This window comes from Aphelocoma coerulescens, chromosome 5, assembly GCF_041296385.1.
Source record: "Aphelocoma coerulescens isolate FSJ_1873_10779 chromosome 5, UR_Acoe_1.0, whole genome shotgun sequence".
NCBI lineage: Eukaryota > Metazoa > Chordata > Aves > Passeriformes > Corvidae > Aphelocoma > Aphelocoma coerulescens.
Genome location: NC_091019.1, coordinates 33,001,682 through 33,020,647, shown reverse-complemented (window position 1 = coordinate 33,020,647; position 18,966 = coordinate 33,001,682). Strand labels below are relative to the sequence as shown.

Genomic DNA, 18,966 nt, shown 5'->3' with positions numbered 1-18,966 from the left:
CACATTTTCTCAGCTGGGCTGAGCGCCCTTCCAAATTGACAGCCTGATGCCACCCACACTGATTTATGTTCCCTGAGAAATACAATTGTAACTATTTCAATTACAAGAGTCCTCGGAATCATAAATATCTCCAAAGTTGTGAAGAATGCCCCAGTCTGGGACCACAACAATCCTACCTCTCTAAATTTTTTCCCACTATATTTTCCTGAATTTGCCTGCATCCGATACTTCAGCGGGAATGATGTATTCCATTCCAGATGTACTTCCAGCATGTGCACATCTGCATGGCACACTGTCTGCTTCCTCTGACATGATGCCCACACTTCCAGACTATACCAGGACTCCTTTCTCCCACTAAGGCTTCTCCCTAGGAAAATACCTTTTGGTTTGTCCTGCTCCTCCCTGTATTTGCTCATCCACTTTGAAAATAAGCTATCCATAACCCAGGATATTATTTGTGTTTGTTTTGGGCTTGTTCAGGGTGTTGCTAGCAAAAAGGGCACAATTCTGGCAGGTTCTTAGTACAATGTGCTTTATTTCAGGCACAGGCAAACCCGTTGCACTTAGCATGTGTGCAAGTGGCTGTGCAGTGCTGCATTCACCTACAGAGGTATATAAAGGGTAATGATAATGTTGCCCAGAAGGCTAACACATCAAAGGCCAAGGAGCAGTTAAAATGTATTATGAGCTGTTGGCAGTGATTGTGGGGGGTATTAGTGTGTTGCTGATTTGGACGGCCAGAGTAAATGAAAACCCTCTGGATTAATTGGTACACCAAAGAGATTTGGAGGAAAATGGAGGCTGATGGAAAATGACAAACAAGGGAAAACACAGATAGCTGTATGTGCTGACCTGCTGTGGGGCGCTGCTGATTAACTTGCAGCTCCCTACTGTGCCCTGGAAGCCAGGCAGAGCTGGGGGTGCCCCACCAGCAGCTCATCCAGCACTTTGGTGGGAACGGACTGAGCCCCACAGTGCATCTGCAGCACTGCTATTTCAGCACAGCCAAGTGGGTAGTTAGAGGTGAGACTTACCAGGTGTCTTGGGACACCTGGACACTATGGGACAAGAGTTTAATTACTTTTAATGATGTGGGGTGCTGGGGGGGGGAGAGGAGGCCGTGTGGTGCCTGGTGTCACAGAGCAACCGAAGCTGGGAACTTCAAAATGGATTTGCACAGAGGCTGCTGGCTGAATCAGATGACAACCAGAATTGAATGCTACACTCCCATCTTTAACTAGGATACCCACATTGCAACTACTGGTTTATGGTTTATTATTAATGCTTTAGTTTCACATAAATGGCATCCAACCTAAGTGTTACACTGGCAGCCATACAAACTCCAATCGTACCAGCTCACTGACATGCTAATTGAGCAGCTGGAGCAGGAGCACTAAACACAGCACCAGGTAAGTCATGCCCTTGCAGACCACCTTCCTGGTGGTTGGGACAGGGTACTCATGCTGAGGATAGCGGGCAACTGGGGCTGACCTGGGGGTCTTTCATATGTCCACACTGGGACTGCGAAAGAGGGTCCTTGTCTTCTTTCTGATTAGCAGCTGTGTTCACCAATGGGTTTCTAGAGAATTGTGCCAAAGCCAACCTGCCATAACTTGTGCTGGTATCAGTGATCTCTCATCTGGACATCACATGGTTCGTCCTGCCTATTACTTCCTCTGTCTTGCCATGGTCTGACCTACTCATCACTGACTCTGGTAGAGACACTTTTTTACTGCTAGTCTTGACTAGACACCTCCAGTTTGGGTGGTTTTCTGTTCTGTTCTACCAGTTCCTCCTGCAGCTCAGAAGTTTGTTTCATTCCTGTCCTGAACTCCATGCGTTGCATGTTTCTCTCTTGCAGACTTGAGGAATCCTTGTCATGGGAAGAAAAGCACAGAACGTGATATGCTTCTGGTCATCTGGTGATTTACAAGGTCTCTTTCTTCTCTCATTGCCATTTCAGTGCATGGAAGAGGGGAAGGAAGAGGCTGCTCTAACTGGCAGGTTCTCCCAACCACATGTCCTTTTGGCAACTATGTGGGTGTGATGGGGATTGAAGGTAAAACAACACAATTCTAGAGGGGTCTTCTCTGTCCTTTTCCTGAATATAGTTATACAAGAAATAGTTGAGTAAAGCTGGCAGAAAGACAGAGAAGGAAGGCGCGTTGCTGTATGCACAGGTAGGAGTGTTCCTCTCCCCAAGACCTTGACCCAAGTCTGTTGGGCTCCCATCTTCTCTCCCAGCTCATGGTCACAGATTATTTAAAGCATGGCCCAGCTCTGCAGCCTCTGTCACTACCCATCCCACTGTCCTTCTGCTGGCAGTCTCCTCTTCTGTGGGTGTCACAGGAAAAATCTTGCCTTCTGCTTGTGTCTGGGGGCATTGTAGCAGGGTGGGAGAAGCAGCAGTCTTCTCTACATTTTTATTATAGTGAGGCCATGAGAATGAGCATCACCAACTGATTTCTGACATGATTCTGAAGAATTCCTTGCTTCTCCCATAAATCCGAGACATATATAAAGGATTTGTTTTCACTCTTGAAGCTGAAGACAAGAATCAATTTTAAAATCTATTTTTAAAGCAAATAGCATTGTAATTTATAATGTTCTAATGTTAAACAGAAGTTTTTGAAGTGCTCTCATCCTTGGAAAAAAGAGAACACTTTGTTTTTTGGTGACTAATGATGAAGTGTTTTCTAAAGGTGACTGAGCATAGCACAAAAAGTCCTAAATTTATTTATTAGCTTATTAAACATAATTAATTGAATCTGGTTGCTAATGGCTATGACTTTGCAAGTGAAAAGCACTTTTGGTTAGCTAGACAGTTTCTTATCAAAGCACAAACATCCAACATTAAAACATATGCAGCTTACTGAATAATCATGTTATTTGTCAGACAAGCAGAAGTATCATCACTGAAGTGCTCCCAAAGAGCCAAATTGGGTAATATACATAATTAGGCCCCATTTGATTAGATATGTGCCCATGGTAACAGCCACACTCAAGATCCACATATTAGTACAGTCTTGAAATAATCTTCAAGGGGGATGATGGCAACATCTGAAGCTTCACTGAGGAGACTTTTGGAACATAACCTACACACTAATTTTCTCTGTTCCTGTGTTTTTTCTTTATCTTACTATCTTATATTTTTAAAACAATGCACGCCTTGGTTCTCAAAGGTGATATACTGCTTCCACGAAGTGTCACTACACTTTTACCCCTACAAGGAAGATCTCTTACTCATCTGCATTGCATTTTAAAGCCTAAAACCTTCATATATTTAGGGATGAAACCCAACAATTGGCAAGGCGGCTTCAAGCTGTTTCTAGGAGGTGGCAACAATTATCACCTGGAAGGCAGCCCATCTCAGATCCACTCTCCTCTTGCAGCCCGGGACAGCCCTGTGATGGATAAAGTCTTCTGCATGTTCTCTTAGGCTTTTGCAGAAGCCTCATGAAGAAACTGCAAGGTCTCAGCAAGAAACTGATTTTGTGTAAGATACAAGCCTTAGAGAGCCCATAAGCCCTGAGCTACTGCCAACCCACAGGGAACGAGTCCGGAGGGTACTGTTTGGGCAACAGTGGAACCCAAGAGAGTGTTTAGCTGTAGATGCAATAGGAATTGTCCCTGCAGTTTATTTTTACATGCTTAGAGGTTGAATGAGTTTGGAAGTGTTGGAGAGGATCTGAGAATTAGCAGAATGAATTATTAGTATGTGTTATTTATAAAAAAAGAGAGAAATTTATATCCTGGTGAAACACTATGTCCAGGGTTGGTGAGGGGTGCTGCTTTTGCAGAAGTGCTGGCTGGGAAATATTTAAAAGCAGCTTTTTTTCCCTCAGTAAGGAAAAGACACAGAAAATTCCCCCAGGTGAAGGTACCAGGGAAAGACTGGTCTATAGCAGGGAAACCTAGGCAATGGGTGCTGAGAGTCTGGCAGGAGAGGAGCATGGGAGTCTCAGTCCTGGCTAGTTTGGTCTAGAGGGCTAAGATGTGGCTAATCTGGTCATGTCAGCTATCCCACCAGCGCAAGAGAGCCACAGCATACCCCTAACAGTGTCCTCACCTTATAGGAACAAGACAGGACCTGGCCTCAGGGGACTCTATCTGAAGATATGTCATGGAGAGGAAGTCAGCACTGAAGGACCGTGAAACATAAATGTATGAAGATGTTTTAGAATGTCTTTTAGCTTTTTGGAAGAAGAAGGCTATCCTAAGTAAATGGGAAACTGAACAGCTAAAAAGCTTTGCTGGGCAGAGAGGGAGCACAGGGGAAGATTTTATTCCCTGGGTTAGCTGTTACTTGGCACAGAGAACGGGAGCACTTTCTCTAAGGGGCCAGTGGCACAGCCAGCCATATTTGTAGCCCTCAGCTGGACAGCAAGAGCACTGTGTCCGTACAAAGTTGTCAAGCTGTTGTTGGGTGCAATGTTAGGATTACACTTACTGAGGTGAAAGTAGATACGTGGATCCACCTGGGGCAGCAGGAGCATGTCATCTTTCTCCATATTAGCATGTTCTTAACTATGCTCATGGGAGAGGATCCTCAGCAGTATAAATTAACATCACAGGTCAAGTTATACTGAAGTTGTGAAATTCCTACACCCTTCCCTCTTTTCTTTAAGTATGTGCTGTTTTTAACACTGGTTCCCAAAACAGGAGATTATTCAAAGCAGTTTCTTGTTATTCACATCAGCACCAAACTATGAGGTCTGAAATTAGTCAGACCAAACCCTGGGTCCGCCCTGGATGAGAGCAGGAAGACTGTAAACTGGGTTGTGTGTGAGCCCTGTGGTGATGGTAGGGATGATTGTGCCAGCCCTAAACACTCTGTTTTTAAGGTATCTTGTGGACAGTCCCCCCCCCCCCCCCCCCGTGTTTGACAGCACACTTGTACTGGATATTCCCAGGCACATGGGACCTCCTACAGACTGAAGGGCATTCTCTGGTGATGGGGCTGGAGGCCTGGCAGCTCTGTGGTGGTGAAACTAGCCCTGGGAGTGTCTTGGGGGTGCCACTGGAAGGCACAGTGGATGTGCTGTGTGTGGGAGTGAGAGTGCTCACACACATGCAGTATTGTTCCCTCCTGTGATAAATGGCTCTAAGTAGAGCTTTGTGAAATTTTGAATTTCTGTTTTTCAGAACAGAACAAAATGGGGCAAAAAATAGGAAAAATTGTTTCCTGGAATTATAACCGTCATGTTCAGAAATGTTTCCATGTTCTGTTTTGACATTTTTTTGGATCAAAGTGAAGCATTTTGACATTTCTGAGGTAGGAATGTTTTGTTTCAATTTGTTGAGCTGACATGAAATGTTTAGTTTCAAGTCTGCTTAACATTAAAGTAGGCAGTGCCTTTCCTTGGGTTTGGGTCCCATTCTCTCCTCTGGGCTGTGCTCCCTGGGAGCTCTGCCCAGCTCCCATAAAGCTTGGGCAAGGTCCACGTTGTTCTCAGTGAGTGTTCAGCCACAAGCCCCATGAACAGGAAAAAAGAGAGGCCTTTTCGGGAAAGTTCCTTTCCATGCTGAACTCAACTGAAAAGAAAAGATTTGTGGCAGTTGAAGCAAAGTGCTCTGTTCCAGTTCACCACCACAAAACATAATTTCTTGTCAGCAGCATCCCTGTCTTCCCATAGGCACTTTTTGTGTTGCAGAAACTGTTTTCCGATTTAAAAAGATGTCCCAGTGAGTGCCCACATAGGTGTTGATGTGATCTACACCAGTAAGCTCCAGGAGGTCTGCAGGCTGGACCCCTGGACTTAGTGGAGGAGCTGTCCTTTGGTGTTGGTTGAGCAGATTTCCCAACAAGCTAAAGACCCTAAAGACCCCCATTTGCCTGCTTGGGGGCTGGCTGGAGCTGGGGCAGCCTCTGGCTCAGCTGTCCCCAAGGGAGGTGAGGGGGCTGCAATAGGGACCAGGAGTGTGTCCTGCAAATTCAGCAGACTCTGCTCTTTTCTGCAGGTGGCTCTAGGGTCTTCCTGGGATTTCTGATGAAATTTACGTAAAAGTCAATTCAGAAGTTGCTTTGGTTCATTCTCAACAGCTCTGTATAGGACCAGGCGGGTCCTACTACTCACTGTGAGGTATAATTGAACTCCTTGCCCTCCCCCTTTCCTGGGCAACAGCTTCAAAAGATCTCCGATTTTGCTCACCAATCAAGCAATCTCATTTGCAAAACAACTGCAAGGGCCCTGAAAAAGCAGAAGGACAGCTCCTTTGTTAAATAGTGCCTTTTGGTGACACAAAGGAATCATAAAGGTGATGGAGCTGCAGCCTGGACAGCCACTTTTCCTGGACTGTGCAGGCTGGCTTCCCCCCTCACCCTGCTGTAATTTCAGACCCCGAGTCTAAGGATTATGCAAGGCTCGAGCCCAGGGAGAACAAGGTGCACTGCAACTATTCTTAGCTCCAAAAATTATTCCTGGCTTTGCTTTGAAATCTGAACCAGGGTTAATTTCTCTCCCCCTTCCCCCCCGTCTGTTTCCTCTCCTCTTTCATGTACCTATTTGCATAGACTGTCATCGTAAGAATTTCCATTAAAATTGAAAGCCTTCTTCCTGCATGTCACCTCTCGCAGCCCCCTTCCGCTTGCCCTGTGTGACTTTTGGAGGGCTGGAGAGCAAAGGTCCTGTGCTAGTATCACCTCCCAAGCCCTGCGTTCCCCCTGCCCTCAGTTCTGCTCCTCTGTTGCTATAGGAACATCCATCAACTTAGGAGTGCCAGAGAAAAAGAACAGAGAGTTATCTTAATTATTTAATGATTGATTAATATATGTTTATAGAGCCCTTCAAAACAGTGCATAATTTTGTGAATTGTTTATTAACGGGGCAAGCAGTATAATTTGCTGAACATCCTCCACTCTCATTGTTTCAATGGGAGGAAAGGGTGGTAGGCAGCTTGCAGATTTTGTAATAGTTATATTACTAAGAGTACTAGTAGTTCTGCTTCAGGAAAATAATCTAAACAAGAGCCTTCGCTTCAAGTTTTCATAGGCAGGGCTGCTCTCAACACCTGCCACTAAGGTTACTCAAACACCTCCATTATAAAGACCTATGTTCAGCTGTTCTTTGGCAAGTTTCACCCACCTGGAAAGAAGAAATGAACTTACTTCTCCTTAAGGCTGAATAAAAAGAGGAGGCAGAGAGTGCTTGCAGCTGGTGATGAAACATGGCTGGCTGGTATGGGAGCCTCAGCTGCACCACTCTGCTGAGTGACGGTGTTTTTGTCAGGAGGCCACGGAGGCTTTTTGATTAAAACTTGTGTGCTCTGTGCCTGTAGTATCAGTTTGGAAGGACTGCGTAAGCAGGCTCTGTCAGCTGGTGAGGAAGGATGGGATGAGGAGCATGGTGCTGGTGTTGTGGTGTACTGCCACGTTCCCACATTCAGTTGGGGATGCCAGCTAGACCGATACCTGTTGCCTGTGCTGGTTGTAAATCCTGGGATCTACCCAGCCTGACCCAGGTAACCTGCGGAAGCCAGCCTGCCTCTGCTCTCTCCAGCCCCCAGGGCATTCTTCGGGTCTGGCTTTCCCTGATGCCTGACTGCTCTCTGGCTTCCTCCCTATCCCGTTAAGGAGCTGTGACCATTGCACAGCGGGATGCAAGGTAAATGTAGACTGGGCACCTGAAGAGCTCTGTGTCACTAAGCATGGGAGGGACTGGGACATACAACAGACACTGCCTTGCATGCTTGAGAAAAACCATGCTGACTGCAAGTCTTCTTGGTGTGAGCTGTCATGCACCTTGGAGACCTGTAGGGCTGGTATGCCCTCGGTGTCAGGCCGGATGGTCCCTGCAGGTGCAGGAGGTGAGACAGGATGATGCAATAGAACACAGCAGCTGATGAAAGCTGCTGCTCCCTGCCTGACTCAGCCAGGCTCCTTACCTGAGTGAGGCCTGCAAGATCACAGCTGCTGTGGTGGAGGATGACTGGGAGGGTAACAATTATAGCTGGTGCTCTTGGAGGGGCTGTTTTGCCCCTTTGTTTGTGCTTAGTATGAAGCACTACAGACCTGTGGTGCCATGGGATATGCGTTGATCAGGTGTGTGATGTGTACAGCCCCCTAGTTTTTAAGAGGAAGTACAGAATGAATATGGAGACTTGCTAAATGAAAAAAAATCGTCCTGGATTCACATTGGTATTTAGGAGGTATCAAAACCTTGTTAATTTTAAGGATTCTTGGACTTCTCAGCCCCTGTGAATCCATCTTCTGTAGGGCAATCATCCCATAAGGATGCCTTCACACGTAGCAGCTACCCTTCAGGTTTTTTAATGGGGTTTAATTATGGATTGCAGCAAAAAAGTCTCTGCTTCACCTGAAGAAAGCAGTAACAGTATTAGGTTGTTATTCTGTAGTAGTTCAGCACTAGAGGGGGATATAGCACGTGCTTTACATCCAGCAGGTTTCCTATGTGTATGCAACAATATTTTACAGTGGTGTTTATGAGGAGGCTGTTTCTTTAATTGCCGACATAAAGATTTTTGTCTTGCAGGGGCAATTTTCTTGCACAGGATAAAAATCAGGCTGCTATTTGCCAAGCCTTAAAAGACTGTGCTTGTAGTCAATTAATTTTGTTGTGTTTCATGTGTGTCTTGGATATTGGGGCCTCAGAACTTCAGGCGATTCTCATGTCCTTTTTTTTTTGGTTTTGGTGTACGGCTGACAAACAGGCTGCTCTTTAGTTTGGCTGTAGCTCTAATCCAGGCTGTTGGCTGGAAGGGTCTGAGCTCTGGCCTTCTTAGCAAGGGGACACTTCATGTGCTGTGCTGTGGGGCTGCAGTCTGTTGTGGTAGTGAGTCCTGCAAGTAGCTGAACAAAGATGTAAAGCCAAATTCATCCAGCTCCACTTGCTTGGAAAGCTGCACGTTTCTGTTTTCAGCAAAAATGGCTCTTTGACTTTGAAGATGTCCCAGTAATAAAAACCAGTTGTCCACTTCATGCATGAGCAAAATACTTGGCAAAAAAAGCTGCTGCCTTGAGGTTTTGCAGAAGCTGGTCAAATTCCTGTCCTCTTGTTTTCCTTCCCATCTCCACTGAGCAATTCTTATTTCATGTTTTATGCAAAAGTGTAGGAGTGTGCCAGTGTGAGGAGGTGACTTGCTAGCCCGTTAGCCAGGGAATTTCTCCATGTGCCTTTGGCTATGATACTTTGTGAGAAGAGCAGCCAGGCTGGTGTAGGCCATGTATATGCACAAACGTGGCTGCAGTAGAAGATGAGAATGTCAACTGCTGAAGAAAACCTGTATTCAGGCCAGTGGCTAAGGACTCTCACAGATCCAAATTTTGGCAGTTTGCTCTATGGGAGATTGTCATGTGTGCCCCCATGCCCTCCTCTTCTTTCTGCTGCTTGTACCCTGGAATTGCATGCGGCTGTGGTTCCCACCTCGCGCTGAGAGAAATGCCAGCTAGCCAGAAAAGATGTCCCCATTCACATTTCCACACAGAAACTTTTCTTTCCCTACTTTTAGTGCCTGTAATTACTTCTTTACTCCAGTGCCAGCAATCTTCCATCAGGCATCATTATTAATGGAGAGAAAAGAGAAGAGAAGGGAGGGAAAGAGAGAGAGTGCCACAAAACTTAATTTAATCACAGCACCCCATGCTCAATTTAACAGACACAACAGCCCAGAATGGGGTCCCTGTGCAACGGGAGGGCAGGCAGTGGAGCGTCCCTGGAAAGAATTAATTGTGGATGACAATGTGTAAACAGTGCAGATGAATAGGGCATGCAGGTGTGAGGCACCGGGGCCATCCCAGGGACTTTTTCACACGAATTTCAGCTCCTTCACTGCTGACCTGCTCCCAAAAACGTGATTAGTGTCGGCGTTGGGAAACCATTCAGGGTGTCAGGATTTGGCACATATTAACTAGCCCTGGGGATGAGGGGAGGGAGTGCATGGGGGCTATGAAAGGAGGAAGTCTGGTGGACAAGGGGATTGTTAAAGGGCCAGAAAACCCTCATTGCTCTGAGGTGCCCTTGCTGCTTGGGAGAAAATGGAAAGGAGCCAAAGCAGAATAGAACTCCAAGGCACTCTAGCCCTTACTGAGCTATGTGGAAAACAAGATAGTGCATTGTGGAATACTTTTCTTTGAGTGTCTGTCATAAATATTAGTGATGTTCATATTAATGACTTTTCTCGGCTGTGGCTTTCCCAGTTCTAGACACTTCAGCTTGAGAGACAAACAGTCAAAACAAGCAAGAACGTTAATGACACAACAGTGCTGAGAACAGGAAATATCTCCTGGGTTTCATATGGAGGTTATTCAGCAGGCAAAAATCCTGCTTCATCAATATGTACCCTATATGTACACTGATACAGACAGGGGGTTGTGTAAGGGGCCCAATTTACCAGTCGTGAGGTTAGACGCTCTTAAATTATGTTCCTTGTGCCAGCCTGGCCTTCTGCATCCAAGCAGGGTAGTTACATGCAGAGAGTAGACAAGGTTACTGATATTTTTTCCCACTCATAAGAATGATGCAAAGGGAAGGACAGAACTTGATGAGGACTACCATGAATACCAGTGCCTCTGCTGGACTCTGTTCTGTTCTTTCTTCCTTGCTGGAAATCCTTTCCCTGCCTGTCTTGTGACTTGGGCAGCATGGCAGGAGTGCTGTGTAGGTGCCTTCTGAGATTCACAGCTTTGTGCTCCCTAGACCACTGCAGCCCGAAGGCTTGGGCTCCACATAATATTAAAAAAAAAAAAAAAATTCTAATTGCAAACATACCTGTGGATGTGAAGGTGAAGTTGGATCCTTGCTGGCCTGGTAATGAAAAAGGGTATTGCCATTGGTGCTGGTTTGGCAGTGCAGACATCTGTGTGGGAGGCAAAGTGGATCAGCCCCTTCCTAGGCTGTTTTGGCTTGCAGATGAAATAGGTGGTGAGGGGGGAACATGAAATATCGTCGCAGAAACCATGAAGGCAAATGTAAGCAGTAGAAATCCCACCTCAAATTTAAAATTGCACTTAGTCACTGTGGAAAATTACCTACTTATTTTGCTTAGTAACTCACAATTGTATGACAGACTAGTTCAGCATCCTTTTGAGAAAAGTCTGATGCTGGCTATTTCTGCCTTCAAGGCTTATTGTGGGGCTGAGGGAACACAAAACTTCTGTGCTTGGGCAATGGAAGTTATGCCTTTGGTCCTGATTGTGGCAATTGTAGATGATTTCTCTGGTAAATCTCTGGAAAATAGCAACAGCGATGCGGGAAAGGTACTCCTTAAGCACTAAAGTAACTTGGCAATGCTTGTATGCTCAGTTAAATTGTTGGAAGAAGGGCAAAACTTGTTTGCTGTTAAGCCCAGTGATATCTAGATTCATAAGGAACAAGAAATAATGGCACAGGCTTTATGCAGTGCAAGCCTACAGCTTTGAGATGAGACCCTCCCTGCCTAAAAAGCTTCCAAAAGAGCTGGATACCCCGCTGAAGCCATTCACCTCAGTTCTCTGGGACTCCAGTGGGTGCAGCACCTCACTTATTTACAAGCCATCAACAGGAATGAACAACACTTGTTTCATTGCAATCTGCTTGACTGACTTCTGTTTCCAGAAATGATGATCAGTGCTATTAGAATGTCTTCCCCTGGTTTGCCTCCCAACCAAGTATTCTTGCCTTCTGGCACCCAGATATCAGCCCTCTCAGAGTGCAGCTGGGAAACCCTACGCTGAAAGGACTTTCTTCCTATGAGCTGTACAAGATAGTTCTTTTAAAAATCATCAGAAATATGGTAATTATGTACTGGCTGTTCTTGCCAAGGTGAATGTGATGGTTTTTAGCCTTGTTGCCCCAGACGAATTCCAAGATACTGGCTTTCTGTGGCATTCAGATCAGGGAGCTGCATCTGCTGCAATATAGCTGTTTCTCAGGGCCAACTGCTGCTCATCCTTTTAAGTGCTTTTTTTGTTTGTTTGTTTTTGGGTTTTTTTAAATCATTATTTTGAGAGACATTTGCTCATCTTTCTTATTCTACTTTTCATTGAGGAAGAATGATGTGCTAGAAATCTCACCAGTAACACAGCTGGTAATTTACCCTCTGGAAGGGAGAGGGTTGTAGGAGCTAGAGATCAGCTCCACAGACACCTGACCTAGGGGCTATTGCAGGGCTGTCTCCAGGCAAACTCTCTGTATCCTACACTATGAGCTAACTGGAGCCTAACCCATACACCAACAGAGACTGGTTTCTCAGGTTGTAATACTTCATCAGTTAGAGAATCCATCAAATGTTCTTCATTTGTACTTACAGCTGGATCAGTAGACCTTCACTTGTACTATATTTAAGCCACCAGCTGGCACAGAACGAAGAAAGGCGATGTTGAGTTGTGTTAGTTCAGGTGTGGAGGAGATGGGGCTACAGGAAGGTCAGTTATTTGCAAGGCAGTGAAAATGAGACAGCTGAAGAAAGTGAGGATGTGGGTCCCCAATCAGTAGTGTTAAGACCATAGCTCTAGCTCAAAATTTTACAGAATCCTCACACCAGCTGTTTAACATGGTGCTGCATGTGAAATATGCTCCTGTGGAAACAAATTACCCTTTCTTTTAAGGATCTCCAATTAGTGCAGAGGTTCTCAGGCTTCATGAGAAATCAGAGCAAGGAGAGAAGTTCAGAAGTCATCCAGGGATGTACCCCTTCTCCAGGCAGTCCTATTGTTGTCTGTGGTACCAAGCATGGGGCCTGGGCCTGGCCAGGGCGGTGGTGAAGTGGCCGGGCTCCTGGGTACTGTGATGTTTGCAAAGGTGCTGGTCGTGTTGTGGTGCAGGTGGGAGGATCTGCTTCCCTTCCAGGCTGCAGAAACCCTTGAATACAAGCTCGTTGTGACTGTGAGTTGAGTGATGGATTTACCCACAAAAATTTGAACTGTTTACGTTAGAATTCCTGATGGTATTCCCAAGTTATTGTGCAGTTTATGTTGCTCTTCTTCTTAGTGCTTTTTCCTTACATCAGCTGCCCTTTTTCAGGCCCATCAGCTTGTTGATCAAGCCTAGACCCCCAAGCATTCTGAGCCATGTCTTCTAATCCATCCCACTGGTTAACCAGGTGAAGAGCTCTGATCTAAAAGCAGATAAAGCTGAAAACCAACTTGGTTCCCTAACTTTTCTTTTTAATGTGTGTATGTACATTTAATGAACGTAGCTTGATGTGACAAAAGGAAAAATGTACCTTTCTCCAAAACCAAGGCATTAATATTGAAAAATCCCCATAACAGTGTGAAAAAAATCTCTGAGGCAGCAAAAGGGATGTTGCTTAAAATTAAATAAAAAGGCAGCTGGGTAAATAATACAAATTGTGTAGAATTTTTGTTCATTTGTGTTTGGGTTTTTAAAAATCATTATTTTGAGAGACATTTGCTCATCTTTCTTATTCTGCTTTTCATGGAGGAAGAATGATGTGCTAGAAATCTCACCAGTAACATGGTGGTTCATTTAGCTCTGCTAAAGGTCCCCAGCTTTCTCTTGTTTTCTCACAAACACTTCTGCAGTTGATATTGGTTATCATATCTGATGAATTTCATGATATACTGAGTCCAGCTTTGCACGTGGTTTTGTGCTGTGAGAGAGCATTCAGCAAAAAACTTGGCTGCTTTCAGCCCCCTACCAGTGTCTTGGCAACACTGGAGTTTTCCAAATTGCTCTTAGATACAGAACCTGAGTAACTTATTTTCCTTGTAGCGAGGCTGGAGTAAAAGATGCCTTCAGAAGAGGTTACAGCAGGGGGCAAGGAATTGGGAGCTCCAAAGCGAGATGGAGCAGTCTGCCCTAGGAAAGAAGACCTGAAGCTCTGGGTGCATAGGGCTACTGGCACCCAGGCTAGGACAAATCCTGGATCTGCCAGGAGAAGGAGACCTGGGAACATCGAGAAAGGCTGCGAAGTTAAATTCACTGCTCAATATTCAGGCCAATGAGAGATGTCTCACAGCTTAGTCTCCACAGGGTCATTCATCACCTTTTCTTAGCTGGTCTGCTTGCAGGTAGTGCTGGTCTGGCTGCAGCACAGAAATGCAGTGGTATGGCAACACTGATACAGAGAAATTATGAAAAGCACAGCCTCTGCTGGTTCATGGGTGATCTACAATGAAATGTTGTAAAACTTAAAGACAAGATATATTTCTCTTGAGTTGGAGATGGGTTGACTAATTTCAGTAAAATAAGTCTGTATCAAACCTTCAGCCAATGCTCAGATGAAGTACATTCTGAGTAACAGGATTTGGGTCATTGCTGGCTCCAGCTGCAGTGGTCAAACACAGGGCTGCTTGACGATCCATGAATCGTGTATCTTATTATCCATTTCTATGTTTCTTGGACTCTTTCTTTACCATGTCTGCATCTCCATTTCCATTCCTCAATCGAGAGAGACAACTTTCACCTAACTAGTTTTTCCTCGTAGTCCTGGTTTTGCCATATATCCATTTCTGAGTTTGCTATTTCTGATGCTGCTAACCAGGTTATCTCAGGCTTATGTGCTATTACGGGTATGGTTACCAGGCACACTGGCCTGGCAAGGCTCTCTTTCCCAGAATGTCCCCAGTGCTCCTCTCCAGCTGTCTGTGTGGTTCAGCTGTTGCTCACACACGTTCCCCATAACCACATGAGGGGAAGAGCCAGCCCTCACAGCACCACCTGTACCTTTTGCCAGCTTCTCACAATATTCCCTCTCACATTCAGCTTTCCACATCACATCCACTCTCTTGCCCGTTATCTTCCAGACTCTTTCCAGGTAGCTCAGCCTCAGGCCATGGCCCTGCTGGCAGCTTGGTGCCTACGGTGTTAGCCCCAATTGCCCACCTGTGGAGTTATTTGCTTGTAAATGATCCATACGAAGACTATTAATATATTTATTTGATGACATAAATCAACTTGTTACTGAAAGGCTTGCCTTTTTGAGGATACATGACAAGAAAGCCAAGGCAAAGGTTCTGTCTGAGCAGTTGTATGTTCTGCTTTCCAGCTAATGCCAAAACCCAGGGCTGTTTAATAACAAAGCTGGCTCAAAGAAGGTGGTCGTGAAATGTTTGTGGATGTCCTTGCGTGTTCCTTGGCAAGTCTATGGTATCACCTCTAGTACCCTGAAGGTGGTGAAACGATTCAGCTTGGTTGTTTCTTTCACACCTTCAAGAATGTGTGAGGTGTCATTTTGGATCTGCTAAGCAATGCTGGATGCCTGCCCAAACAAAATTGCTGGCCATGGGAACAGTTGAAGTCCTTATGAGAGGCTTGGGGGAGAGGGCACGAAAGCAGCCAATGGCAAAAGCACCCATGAGGTGTTTGCCTGTGTCTCTGCCCTTCCCTCAGCACTCCAATTTTGCACCTCTGCTGAGCCCCAGTGGAACCAGCTCCTCCTGCCCAGCCAAGGGCAGCAGAAAGTTTCTCCATTCAGGGGTGCTGGGTGAGCTGAAGCACCTGCAGCCACACTGCTTGCTCCCAAGAGGGACAACTGCTGCAGCTCTGCTCTCACCCTCCTGCCATCCACCTGCTCACCTCCAGCTCCTGCTGGCAGCAGTAGCCAGAGGGCTGGCACTGCTGGGCTCTTTATGCCCTGGAGATTGGCACACCGGGGGAAAGATCCTTTACAAGGCAGACTCTCATGAATCTTCGGCACGATTTGTAAAAAGGTAATTTATAATAAGGTAAAGAACTTGTTGTGAGGCCACAAATGAGAAGGTAGCCCACACCTGAGAGAAACGGGTCTACCTTAGTTTTCTGCCTTGAAAGCTAAGTGAGATTATCCTAGTTATGAGTGCCCATTAGATTTGTATCCATCCATAGGCTTCAAATGGGTTGCAGCAGCATCACTGCTTAAATCTTCACATTGCAGACTAAATTCCTACTAGATTAAGCCTATTAGAGAATATGAGCTCTTTATGCACAGTCTGTTTGACCTCTGTTTGCATGGCAAGATTTTGGCCTGTAATTATTTCTCAAATATGTTGGGCTACTGTGTATCCTAGGTAATAATAATGTAATTTATATTACCTACTTTAAAAAGCCAGAGAAATTGGATTTTTTTTAAGAGAAGGTAATGTTTAGAGAGAGAGTGAGATGCTGAAAGATCTGAAAATACCTCCTAATAGAAATGCACAGAAAGCTCTGTTTAACCACACCAAAGAGTCTCATTCTCTCCATATTTTGGGCACCTTTGTCTTCCTTTGCATGTACAAAAGGTGAAGTATTTGGCTAGTTCCCAGCCAAGATTGCACACCCAGGGTTCCACCCAGCTTCTCCGCTCCAGTCATGCATGCACACAGTTTTACCTGTTTTGCCAATGAAGGCACTGGTGGGCTCTGCAGCCTTGACTGGTGCCAATGCTCAGCCTCAAAAATTTGAGTGGTTAGGTGTTGGTGGCCACACTCTGGGATGGCTGCAGAAAGTTTGGCTGAAAATGTTTTATGAAAAATGTATGAGGATCAGTCCTCTGACAGCATATACATTTCTGCTTTGCCAACTAATCTCAACTTACTGAAGAATCAATCTTCTCTTTGATGCATGGTGCCTGGCAATGTATTTCCATCTTTGGGTCACATTCAGGAGACATTATTACTGCAGGCAATGAGAGAGGACGTTTTACAGCCGGCCTGATGGCTTGCATAGGTATTCAGGGGCCAGATCAGAGATCAGTGCCAGTATCTGACTCAGCTGGTACTGCCAGACCTGAGACAGCCCCATGGGTGCCCCTAGCAGTGATGCCCTATCTGGGGTTTTTGGAGCCCAGAAGGGACTTCTAGGCTGATTCAGGTATCAAAGGGTCAACGCACCATTAGTAAAAACGGATGTGTTGCACATATAAGTGGGGAATGGCTGTCTCTCTGGGGGAGGGCAGCTGGCACGTGAACAAACTCCTTTTGTACCTCAAAGGTGAAGAGAGGCCTGTGGTTCTAATATAAAACCTGACCAAAATCTTGTTTTATTAAATGGAAATCACTTGGAAAGCTTTGTTGTAGGCCTGAGGCAAAAATAGCACATGCTTAGGGGAGGACATGCACAGTCCAGAAGCAATGGAGGTTCTTCACGAGAGTGGGGCAGGCCCTGTGCTGCCAGAGAGTCCCTGTACCCACATGGATATTGTCACTATCACCTACATGGCTCTCCCCCAACAAGTAGCTTTGTGGAAGAGAAGTCTCTTTGGCTGTGCTGAAATGACATGGGAGTGTATTCCTCCTGCAAGCCAGGAGCATTTCTGAAGAGCTTCATGGACTGTGTGGATCAGACTCTGTAATGAGCACAGTTCAGGAGATGTGGAAGTTCTGAGGAAACCATAGTTGTGCCCCCCAAGAGGTCTACTCTTTAAGTCAAGTGGCACATTCTGTGAGGACTCTTGTTTTCTAAGGAGCACCCTTTGTCAGAGGTGCCACATGCATGGGGCTCTGGCATCCACCTGCCGTGCTGCTAAAGCAGGTGTGTGTATTTGGGAGGCATTTCTACACACACAGGAGGGGCGCTTGTACACAAATATATATCTCTGTCTCTTATGTGGCTGTGTTCCTTTGAACTGATCCAGTATCCCACTGAAGTGAATGGGAGGTGGGTAAAGCCTACAAGCCTACTGATGGGAGTACCAATTTGCATGAGCACGTCCTTGTTTTGAAGCAGACTACTGTTCTCAGCAGACTGCAGCCTTTTCCCCTTCTCCTTTTGTATTTTTCAGTGTGAGAACACTGCATATACTTTGCTTCTCTGAGGTATTCCTTGCGATACAAGAAACACATCTCCGTCAGTGCTTTATGTAGCCGTAGCACCTGAGGAAGCAAATGGGAAGCACTGAGGACTGATGGTACTCAGCACACTCCTGGGAAGTCCTCTTGATCAGCCCCATAAGCTGTGTTCTCTCTTCCTACTCTCCACTTTATCCCCAGTGTGTATTACACTTGCCCCAGCTTTGCAGAGATAATTTGCACTCTCCTAGTTCATTAGCTGCTACCCCCTCCTGTCCATGGGCAAAAAAAAGCCCTCACTGTTCAAAAGAACACATGCAGCAATCATTAATGCTGACCCTAGTTGTGCCAATTCAAACCACTCAATAGCTCTAATTAAAACCTCTCTTGTGCAGGGCACTGAACAGTAACAAAACTGTCACCCCGAACAATCAAATCATGGAGCTAAGAAATTTTTTTTCCCCTGTTGTTCAAATGTTGTTGCTGCTGTCGGAAGGGTCATCTGAAGGGATTAAGTATGGGGCTTTTGTAGCCTGAAAAGTTGGTGGGAGCAGGGGGGGAATATCTAAACCCAGCCAATATCTTCTGGTCACAGTTTGAAATCAGAAGACCCCAACTTTTTTCCAGGTCTCCTTTCATCCACTTTACCCACCCCCACGCAGCAAGCAACACCTGCAAAGTAGACAGGCTGTTGGTTATGAGACACATGGACACCACAAGTCAACTTAAACATCTGCAAAGGAGGGGGTGAGGGGGAAACCCAGGCGTTCCTATCCCTACAACCTTGTTTCTCAGGGTCCCTGACTACACTTTCCTGTGCGCCATAAATAACTCTGCAATTACATTAATTGGTTGCATATTTGTTGACACAGGGGTGGACAGGGGTAGGTTATGGTGGGAGGATTTTTGCTTTCAGTGCAATTTTATACTGGTTTCTTCAGATGTCCTTTAATCCCCATTCTCCCTCCCCCCGTTATTTAGAATTCTCATGTCTTTCAGAATAACTTTATAAGCCTGTGGGTGGGAGGGGGGGGAGCAGGAAAAAAAGAGTGTTAAAATTAATTTGATGGCACCCATGCACACACATCTGTTCTGCTGTGTTTCCCTAGCTAAGTCTATCAATCAAATGGAAAAGGTTGATATGTATCACAGTGGGATATTTCAAAAAGCTGGATGCAAACAATTGTGTGCCAGAAGGTTTTATTCTGCACCGAGTTTCTGACAGGAATCGAAAGATCAAAATGGTGTAGATGTATACCTATATTTTATTTTACATTTCCCATTTTTTAAAGAAGGTAGTGAAATTAATAGCAATAGAG

General features: G+C 45.5%; 1 protein-coding gene across 2 annotated transcripts in view; it reads left to right on the top strand.

The window, feature by feature from the left end:
* Positions 1–7,084: 7,084 nt before the first annotated feature.
* Positions 7,085–18,966, top strand: part of SMOC1 (SPARC related modular calcium binding 1) — a 150,858-nt gene continuing 138,976 nt past the window's right edge. The window contains exons 1-2 of one of the 2 annotated variants that reach the window (XM_069017575.1): positions 7,087–7,319; positions 7,500–7,604. Coding sequence is in view for 1 of the 2 variants with exons in the window: in XM_069017571.1 (XP_068873672.1) it covers positions 7,393–7,461 (69 nt within the window). In the remaining variant the exon portion in view is untranslated. Of the gene's footprint in view, positions 7,462–7,499; positions 7,605–18,966 lie in introns of both variants that reach the window. The other variant, XM_069017571.1, reaches the window with a different exon arrangement.